Source organism: Asparagus officinalis, chromosome 10 (genome assembly GCF_001876935.1).
Source record: "Asparagus officinalis chromosome 10, Aspof.V1, whole genome shotgun sequence".
Lineage (NCBI taxonomy): Eukaryota > Viridiplantae > Streptophyta > Magnoliopsida > Asparagales > Asparagaceae > Asparagus > Asparagus officinalis.
In genome coordinates this window covers 20,392,625-20,403,400 of record NC_033803.1, presented here as the reverse complement: position 1 = coordinate 20,403,400, position 10,776 = coordinate 20,392,625, and the positions used below count along the sequence as shown (strand labels likewise).

Genomic DNA, 10,776 nt, shown 5'->3' with positions numbered 1-10,776 from the left:
ACGCGGTCCCGACCCGCAACTTAGGTTTCTCCGAGGCACGAATTGCGTTCTAAATTTTTCGCGGAGAGGCCTGATGATCCAGAGGGGGAACGTTCGGCTAAACGTAAGAAGATGGCTTCTAAGCGACGGAGCAACCCTGAAATGGGACCGACGACTCAAGGATTGACGGCTGAAAGGGGTGAGTATTTTTTTCGTATAGTTTCTTCCGTTATATGTTGAGCTTTTAGACTTAAACAATTTCGCACTTCGCAAAAGAAGATTTTGCAAGCGGCTTTATCTTTGACGCTTCTTCCCTTGATATTGACTTCTCGGAACCAACTCCCGAAATCAAGCTCGAAGAGCCTGTAGACGCTGAGACAAGTATTCCTGATGAGACCGGCGCAGGTCACGACGTTGAGCCAGGCTTAACCGAACAGGCTGAGAGTCCAGGTATACTTAAAACTGGTAGCGCATCTTTCGGGTGGCGGGAACTGAATGATGGAGAATTCGTATCCCCGCTAACTATTTCTATACTTCTTACTCTGTTAGAAAAGCTGCAAGAGGTAGATCGAAGCGATAGGGTGCAGGAACTTAGCGTTGTCGTTGAAGGTGAATCTTATTTTATTTTTGTTGTAAGTCTGGTGAGTCAAAACAATTTGTATTTTGACTCTTGAACTTTCTTGTAGATGCAACAACAGAGGGTCAAGGTGATGAAGGGGGTTCCCAAGATGCACCTTTTGAGGAAGAGGGTCCAGCTTCACGTGATCCGGTATCAGCTTCTGACGATATGCTGCTGGACGATATGTTGCGTGAACAAGCCCAATACGAGGCCGCCAATCCAATAATCACAGCTGACTCGCCTGCAAGTACGGTTCTTATTCCCATGTTTCACTTATTTATTCGTGATCTTTCATTTAATCATCGAAGGGTTCAAATCGTAGGACCAGTCATTAAGACTGATAAAACTACTCCTAACGGAAAGTCTGGTGAATCTGAGGGTCTTGATTTCTTACTTTTGGTAGGGGTTGTTATTGACGCTCGGTCATCAGGCTTCCAGCAACAACTCCCGGTTTCTTTAGGAATGCCAACTACTGTACCTACTACAACTATTAGCGGGAGTTTGACCGAACAGGCCGTAAGACCAACTGAAGAAGTTGGTGCTTCAACGGCTACTACACCCGTAATGCTTTCTGCGACGCATGAAGTTGAGCGACTAGAAACGGGTGTAGTGTGTTCGGTTAGAGAAAGCTCTTCGGGGACTGGTAAATCTCGCGCGATATCTCTTTTTTTCTGACTTATAATTATGGGATATTTATGATCTTGCGCTTCCTTTTTTCTTTTGTTGTTGCAAGATTATCGTCTCAACTTCGTGAAGCTTTTGATGCTTTATTATCTGATGACGATCCCGATAAGCTTCTCCTTTGCTTGGAGGTCAGCAACTTCTTTAATTTTGTAGAGTCGTTAATCGACAAACTCCTGGAAAAGAAGATCCCTTTCAGACACTTCTGGACGGTCCTTGAGCGCAAAATAGCCTTAATAAAGGACATTGTCTCTCTCAATATAGCTAAAGCTTTGACCGACGATATGAATCAACTAGAGCGCAAATTTGTGAAACTACAAGAGCTCCAATTTGTTGGTGTTTCTGACTATGTTGCTGCGCGAATGGAGGTTCATTTGCAAACATGGCGTGAATCTCGAGCATCCGTTGGGCTTAGGATCCAGGCACAGAGGAAGCATGTTGACCAAGCGGAGGAAGTTCTTTCCGAAAGATTGGCTCATTTATGCGAAATCGACTCGTCGTTAGCCTCCGTTGATGTCGAAATAGCGGAGCTTGAACAGAAACTGGCGGAAGCAAAACAACGAAGAACTATTTTGGAGGTGACCAAGGCTGGGGAGGAGCATAGCAAGACCGTGATGTCCAGCAAAGTGGCGCTCTCGAGGGAAAGGTTAGCCAAAATGGAAGAAGAAGCTGCCCAACTCCTATCTGCTTATGAGGACTCTTTTAAGATAGAGCTACAGCGTGAGCTTGAACGTACTTATGCTAAAGAGTTTGCCAAGCTAGAGCAACAAATTATTAGTCAAAAGTTCAATGTAAAGTGATTGTAGCTGTTGTATCTAAACACTTGTTTTTTTTTTGTTAATGACATGCATGTTTTGTTCAATCTTCTTTAATTCTTATTATGATTTCTCATTCTATTTAAAATAATCAACTATAATACTTATAGGATTTTTGGCAAATCTTCAGCCATCAACAGATTTGACATATCTTTACCGATTACCGTTTGAATCGGGCTAGCCTATGAGTTATCTAGATCCGTTTCACAAGTAACATTGTGCTAAAGAAATGAACTCCTTTAGACTTAATGCTACGAATTTGAATATGTAGACTTAGTCGTTTTCTTACGGTAAAAGACCAACCGGCAGTGCGTATTAGGCGCCGACTTATCCCTACTTAGGCTTCGGGATAAAAGTCCCCAGACTCAGATTCTGGTATCTTTTTCAATCGGTGAAAGACTAAACCGGCAACACGTGTTAGGCGTTGACTTATCCCTGATTCTGGTATCTTTTTCAATCGGTGAAAGACTAAACCGGCAACACGTGTTAGGCGTTGACTTATCCCTGCTTAGGATTCGGGATAAGGTGAAAGACTAAACCGGCAACACGTGTTAGGCGTTGACTTATCCCTGCTTAGGATTCGGGATAAAATTCACCATACGCGTAAGGTATGGATTATGGAGTTATTAGAATGTAGTGTCTTTTTACAAGGCAAAGACGAACTAGATACTGAAGAGGATGAATTTTGTATTCTCTCTTCAGTCCTTCTTTTAAGGGAGAAGTGAACCCGATACCAAAGAAGAAAAATTTTATATTCTATCCTTGGCTACGGAAGAAACTTAAAGTGGGATCTCCACTTCAAGAATCCGTGAGATGAAACTAAGAATGGGATCTCCACCCTAAGAATTGAGAGGATTCAGTTAACCCTAACTTTTATAGTATTGGTTATCTGATTCGGAAATAAGTCTTCTTGTTTATCAAGATGAAATTCGGAGTCCAGCCCTAACTTTTATAGGTTTGGCTGGAGAGAAAAAAGTGAAATGTTTTCATTTATCGAAAAGAAACCCAATCTTGACCACAGTCATTTGACAGTTTTGACCAAAAAGGGATACCAAGACGACCCTAACTTTTATAGGTTTGGTCGTTCGAAAGGGGTGAAGTCCTTCGTTTATCGAAAGGGAAAACGACTTGAGAGTGAGCCTCTCGTTCATGGAAGGAATCGAGAGGAGATTTTGATCATGGTCCTAACTATAAAAGGGTTTGACCAAATAAAAGTGGGAGTGTGGATACGAACCATAGTCGAAGTTTGACCAGGCTTGGCCCAAGGAACTTTGCTAGGTTCGTCATGAACTGATTTAATAGCAAGGAACGGTGAGAACTCTTTTGTGAGGGAAGATTGATCCTAAAGAGTGATCAAATCTCATCTCAATAAGAGAGTGCTTAGAAGATTACAGTAAGAGTTCACTATGACCAAGCATGAATTGTTCAGATGACAAGTCCTTATTTAAAACAACCGGCCGATTTTGGGTTATCCTTAAGAATATCATATATGGTATTCTCCAGGAACTTTCTGTTTAATAATATGTTCTGAGCGTACTAAGGATAGTACTTCTTCAGGAACTTGCCATTTATTAACATTATGATCTTATCACCATCTATAGTGATTAGGCGATATGCACCGTTTGAGTAGACTATCTCTATCACAAACGGTCCTTCCCATTTGGGTTGGAATTTACCTTTTTTCTTGGAATTGAGTATCATAGGCCACCTAATGGCGAGAACCAAGTCCCCTTATTTGAAGCTTCGTTGTTTGACTTTCTTGTCGAAAGCACGAGAGATTCTGGCTTGATAAAACTCATTTTGTTGTTGAGCTTCCAATCGCTTTTCGTCTAACATCTCAAGTTCTTCGAGACGTTTCTGGTGTTGATCTTCCGTTATCATCCTTGTTACGAGAGCGACACGAAGGGATGGAATCTGAATTTCCAAAGGAAGCACAGCTTCACATCTATACACTAGTGAATATGGAGTGGCCCCGGTGGGCGTGCGGACCGTAGTACGATAGGCCCAGAGGGCTTCGCCGAGCTTGTCATCCCAGTCTTGTTTGTTAACTTTCACGAGTTTTGACAGAATTTTTATAATTGTCTTGTTGAACGTCTCAGCTAATCCGTTTACCGTAGGATTATATGTTGTAGAAGAGATGTCTTCGATCCTGAATTTTTCACAGAATTTAATGAAAGCGTTGCTCACGAACTGAGGACCGTTGTCGTGTATAATTCGTCTTGGAATGCCATATCAATAAATGATGTGGTGTTTGATAAATTTGACGACATCGCTTGTCTTCACTTCTTTGAGTAGGACTGCTTCGGCCCATTTCAAAAAATAGTCGGTGATCGCTATGATGAAGCGGTCACCTTTAACTGATGGTGGGAAGATAGGACCAACAATGTCCATTCCCCAAATCTTAAATGGCCATGAAGTAGCCGAGGGGTGAAGGTGTTCCGGGGGTTGGTGTATGTAATTTGCGTGTGTTTAACACGCATGGCACCGTCGGGCGTAGTCAACCGCGTCTTTGACCATGGTTGGCCAATAATATACTATTCTTTTGAGTTGATCGCAAAGCTTGGGACCGGGTTGATGTGCACCACAAATTCCGTCGTGAGCTTCTTTGAGAGCCTCTTCTGCCTCCTTGGTTGAGAGGCATCGGAGTAATAACCCATCGTATGCGTGACGATATAGCGTATGGGTTGTTGAATTGTAATAGAATCTCGGAGCTCTTCTTCGAACCGAGTCCCTTTCTTTTACATCCTGTGGCAAAATACCATGCACAACGTAGTCAATTATAGGAAATCTCCAGTCTCGGGGCTCGAGATCAATCCTAGCTGTATATGCTTCCTTAACGTTAATGGCGTAATCCGACACAAACAATTGGTGGGTTCTGATGGTAATGTATTGTTCAGAGTCAGGAGGTTGTGCTAAAGATATCGATAATGCGGCCAGCGCGTCTGCGTATGCATTCTGGAGGCATGGAATGTACTCAATGAAGAATTGTTCGAACGAGCTTGCCATTTCGATGGCCGCCTTGTGGTACAGTACCAAATCTTGATTCCTAACTTCGTACTCTCCTCGGATTTGGTTGACTATTAGTTGAGAATCACCAAAAGCCTCGAGATATTTGACCCCCAGCTCTTTGGTGAAACTAAGTCCGATAAGCAGTGCATTATATTCGAAAAGCCTCGAGATATTTGACCCCCAGCTCTTTGGTGAAACTAAGTCCGATAAGCAGTGCATTATATTCGACAACATTATTCGAACACCTTCCTATCAACGAGTATGCTCGGGGTATCACATGTTTTTCCAGAGAAACTAGGACGACTCCGACTCCTGCGGAGATCCTAGAACTACCGGGCGCGCTTGTTGTATTGGTCGCTCGGGAAGCTCCATCGAAATATAGTTGCCATACCTATTGCCGAAATGTAGTATTGACTTCGTGAGCTTCATCGGGCAAATCATCATACAACTTAGTTATATCCGCTACGGGGTTAGCTGCTAGGAGATCACAGATTACCTGTCCTTTGACCGACTTCTATTGTTTGAAGTGCAGATCGTATTGGGATAGGAGTAGGGCCCATTTTGCTAGTCTCTAGTTCATAGAGGCTGGCTGTGTCATGAATACTCAGACCGGATTAACGTTAGAAATAACATAAATCATTTGTCCTACTAAGTAATGCCGCATCTTTTAGATAGCGAATACTAAGGCGAGGCATTCTTTCTCAATTATTGGATACCGAGACTCAGCACCAACCAAAGTTCGACTCAAGTAATAAATGGCATGTTTGTGACCATTGTCATCATCTTGTGCAAGTAAAGCACTTAGCGAGTGGTTCATCGCTTTAATATAAATTAAGAACAGCTTACCTGACTTCGGTGCCACAAGAACAGGAGGATTTGCCAAATATGCTTTGATATCCTCGAATGCTTTTTGACAGGCGTCATCCCAGATGAAGGATACACATTTCTTGGTGAGTTTAGAAAATGGCTGACATTTTCCAGATAGGTTTGAGATGAACCGTCGTATATAGGCCAGCCGCCCCTGCAATCCTCGGAGTTTCTTGAGATTTCTTAGGGGTTGCAACTCATGTATTGCTTTTACTTTATCGGGGTCAATGCGGATACCCATCATAGTGACGACAAATCCCAGAAACTTACCCCTGTACATTCCTAGGAAAGACTTGGTAGGATTCATTTTTAATTGATGAGTTCGCATGAGGTCGAACATTGTCCTTAGATCTTTGATATGATTGTCTTTGTTACGACTTTTCACAACCAAGTCATCGACATAGCACTCGATAGTTTTTCGGAGGTATTCTTGAAAAATCTTAGACATTGCACGTTGATAAGTGGCGCATGCGTTCTTTAACCCAAAAGGCATCACTGTATAGCAGAAAATGCCGAGAGGTGTCCTCAATGCAGTATGTTTTTCATCCTCCGGGTACATATTGATTTGATTGTAACCCAAAAACCCATCCATAAAGGACATTCTCTCAAACTCACATGTGTTATCGATAATAACATCTGTGATGGGGAGAGGGAAATCATCTTTCGGACATGCATTATTCAAGTCTCTGAAGTCGATACATATCCTTATTTTCCCATTTTTCTTGAGGAACAGAATAATATTTGTGTGCCAATCCGGATGTTGTTCTTCCCGGATAAAACCAGAATCGATTAATTTTTTGACCTCTTCTTCAATCGCTTCCATGTTTTGTGGGTAAAATCGTCTTTGCTGTTGTTTGACAGGTTTTGCATCCGATTTGATGTTAAGACGGTGGGCTGCCACGTTCGGATCAAGCCTTGGCATATATTTATAATTCCAGGCAAAAACATCTATGAATTCTCTGATGAGGGAAATTAACTCCTCTTTTTCATCTGGTGGAAGACTATCACTTACGAATATTGGCTTTGGATTCGCTTTATAACCCATATTTACCTGGACCACTTTATCTTCGGTAGGAGGTTCTCTTTGCTCGAATCGGTCTACATACTGTATATTTAGATGATGAATCCATGGGTCCTCCCAAGTCAGTAATTGATTATCTTTTTGAATCATAGAAGGATCGACCGTGGTCATATTCGACATCAGGCCTTTGAGTACCTCTCCCAGGCTGACATCTAAATCCCAATTAGAAGAGTCGGATGAATATCCATCTTGGTTCGCTAAGTGGTCGATGACTTTCCAGCAACATTCATTATCAGAAGCATAGCCCAGACCTCTTTTATAGCCATAATAATTATCGGGATTTCCTTTCGGTACATAGGCCATACAAGGTGGAACTCGTGGGCCTTGACCAAAACAAAGACCTTCTTCGAGTGCAAAATTGTATCCCCATTTTCTCATGAAATCACGTGCCTGTTGACTATATCTGGATAAATAAAGGCCAGATCTCTCATCATTTTTATCTTCGTTTAAAAAAGGGGTATGATGGCGGAGATACTTCCCTTTTGCCGAAGACTAACTCCTTTTCACCCCCTGCTTTAGCAAAGGTTGTTCCAAACGAGTCCTGGAAGCGCTTTTTTGTGAAGCAAGATGACTGAAGCGGCATGTGTATGTCAGGATTATCATACAATCCCTGCATTACATTAGCCAAACACGGTGAGTACTCTAAATCGTCATTTATTACTTGTTCGGTAAGTTACCAATTACAACTACCGTCTAACGATTCACCATCGTCAAGACCGATTACAAAGGGTACAATGTCATTCAGTACAAAACCATCATTGTAATCAAGCCCGGCTTCGGTGTCAGCTTCTCCTCCGCTATCCATGCCATGGGCCGATGATTCAGTATCGGATTCAGCACCGTAAAGGAGGGAATCGGTGAAGTAGTTTTCTAATCCCTTAAATGGTTGCTTATCCGCGACCACCGTCTTGACTTCATTATTAGCGTCTATATATTTTAGACACTGATGAAGAGTAGAGGGAACTATAAGATTACCGTGGATCCATGGTCGACCCAATAGTAAATTATAGGAAGTTTCTGCATCGATCACGTAGCAAGTAACTTCGGACTTTAAATCCCCAAGTTGACATTTTATCCGGATCTTACCCAAAGGTCTGGATCCACTGGTATTGAATCCGTATATAACGGTACCTGTGGAAGCCAGCTTGCTCGCTGGGATTCCGAGATTGTACATCAACCGGAGTGGCATGATGCTAACAGCGGAACTCGGATCGACTTGGATCCGGTTAACAACGCCGGAGCCAACGTATCCGGTAAAGTATAAAGGCCTATCATGCTTTGAATTCCTCACTTGCATGTCATCCTTAGTGAATGTAATATAAGGGAATTGTTTGGCCGATAAATTGCAAAGCTGAATTGATGATTCTGTTTCTTTGTGGGCCGGCTTGACTTGAGTAAGGAACGCGTCAGAATCGGCTAAAGCTTCTCACAAGGCTTCTCTAGTATCCTTGGAGAGGCGCAATAACTCATATAAAGTTATTCTCACTGGGATGTTAGCTAGCTGAGCCATAACATCAAAGCGGTAAGGAGTGTTTGAACTTCCCAGTTTATCTCTCCTAATCGGACGATTGAATCGAGACTGCTTCGGGTTCTGAGCCTCCTGAGGTTGAGGCTCTTTCTCTTTTTGCTTATTGGCTGGCTTCTGTTGAGATTTTCCAGCTGGTGCAGGGGGAGTTGTGACCACCCCCAGTTCAGCTAATGTCTTAGCATTTGCATCAGAGGTTTCAGGATATTTATAATGATATTCATTCCCACCCCTGGTGACAAGAGCCTCTCGTTCATCTTCAAAAAGTGATAAGGTGGTGATACCTTCATCATCTTTTTTAGGAATCGCTGTGGTGGGACAGCAGGTCTTGCCCTTACTTTTGGACTTCTTTTTAGATGAGGATCATGCCTATTGCTCATCTTCGAGCAAGTCTGGGTCGACCCAAAGAATTTCGCCGCTAGGAGTTATGTGTTGCACAAGTCCTCTCTGACATTGTCCATAAGGATCATCGTTGATGGTTTTCACTTGTACTTTATATATTGGCTCTGGCTGAAACCATGCCAGAGGGACAGAGCCAAAGCTAACAGAAACGGCATTCCCGCCCACCTTCTTTTCTTTAGGCTGCTTTGGAGTGATGATTCCAACATCAATCAAGGCCTGAATCTTGTCCTTGAGAGCGTAGCATGTCTTCGTAGGATGATGGACTGTTCTGTGGAATACGCAATATCGCGGATCTATAATTTTCTTAGCTCTCTCATGATCAGTGATCGGAGGCAGCTTAATTTTGTTGTTTTCCAGCAAATACTTGAAGATACCAGGGACTTTATCTTCCTTGAAGGAGTATTCCTTCGGGAATTTTGGCTCAGAAGTTTTATGTTGCCTTGGAGGACGTTGTTGCCATTGAGGCGTTTGTTGCTTTGGTGCTTGTTGTTACGACTGCTGTTGGGGTTGTAATTCAAATGTCTGATTTGCATCTACTGCATTCGCTAGTCCCTTCCCTTTACCACAGGGGGTAAAGTTCTATTTCTGGGTATTGTTTGCTGGTTGTCCCCTTTCAGCTTTCTTCCTTTTGAGGAAACATTCTGCCTACTCTCCTCGTACTTTTAACTCCTTCCATGTTTTAGATGGTGTCGTGCCCATAGCTTCTAGCACGTCTAAGGAAAGATTATTGTGGCATATTTGGAGGATGAATTCCTCCATGACCGGATCTCGGCAATTCATTGCCTTGTTCCGGAAGCGCTTGACAAAGTTCTCAACAAGCTCTCCATTTTTCTGTTTCTCTTCAAAGAGTGTTCCGATCGACACTTCGGTGTCATCGTCAAAGAAATTAGCAAGAAACATGCCTTCCATGTCATCCCAGGTATTGATACTTCCCGGTTTAAGATGGCGGTACCAATCAAAGGTAGTTGCACGAAGGGTTCCTATGAACAATCGCACCATCAGAGGTTCATTGCCAGAAATGATCCCTAGGTGGGACTTGAAATAAATCAAATGCTGAGTAGGGGAACCCCTTCCATTGAACGATGTGAAGTTAATCAAATTGAACTTCACTAGGCATGGAATTGAGTCCCACTCTCTCGAGTAAGGACACAGAATGCCAGTCTTTTTTACCTTTTGAGCAGAAATCAAGGCATTGATTTTGTTTTCCAAGTCTTTCATCTTAGGGTCCTCGCCTGCATCTTTCTTCTAGTGATTTTTTGGAGGGAGGTTGGTACTACGCCCAGTGTTAAGGACATCTTTAGTATTCTTATCTTCTAATAGAATATTAGTATTAATATTTTCTTCTACCTCTGAGTCGCTACCTATTTGATTGGTAGTCTGGCGATGACTAGATTCACCACGCTGATTTGTCAACTGTTGGAGTTGTTGGGCATGTAAATCTTTAACCCGTTGTACAGCCATATCCATTTCGATCTTAAAGTCCTCTTTCTGCTTAGTCAAAGCCTCTTGAAGGAGTTGGGCCATCTGTTCAGTAGTGATCATGAACGATTCTCGAGTTCGTCCCGTGCTGGACACAGTGGCATCTGAAGCGATCGTCGAGTTAGCATCTGACGTTTCATCATCTGAGGATTGCCCTCTCTAAATTCTCATATAATCTCTAGGCCTGATAGACCCGGTTTGTAGATGAGTCAATCGCTAGGATATTTGTGGAAAAGGTTCGGGGCTGAAGCATCACGTGGATTTTCCTTTGTCCGTCATGTTAATCGTGACTTCTGAGAATTCACGTTCTTGAACGGTC

The 10,776-nt window shown here is 42.7% G+C and overlaps 1 protein-coding gene across 1 annotated transcript; it reads left to right on the top strand.

Annotated features, from left to right (window-relative positions):
• On the top strand, positions 441-2,079 carry LOC109826527. Its single transcript, XM_020393558.1, has 2 exons — positions 441-845; positions 1,002-2,079. The coding sequence occupies exon 2, from the start codon at positions 1,294-1,296 to the stop codon at positions 2,077-2,079; it is 786 nt and encodes a 261-aa protein (XP_020249147.1). The 5' UTR covers positions 441-845; positions 1,002-1,293.

What these genes read in the sequence shown, in the direction of transcription:
- LOC109826527 (XM_020393558.1), top strand. Translation starts at nt 1,294, where the DNA reads ATGATCTTGCGCTTCCTTTTTTCTTTTGTTGTTGCAAGATTATCGTCT.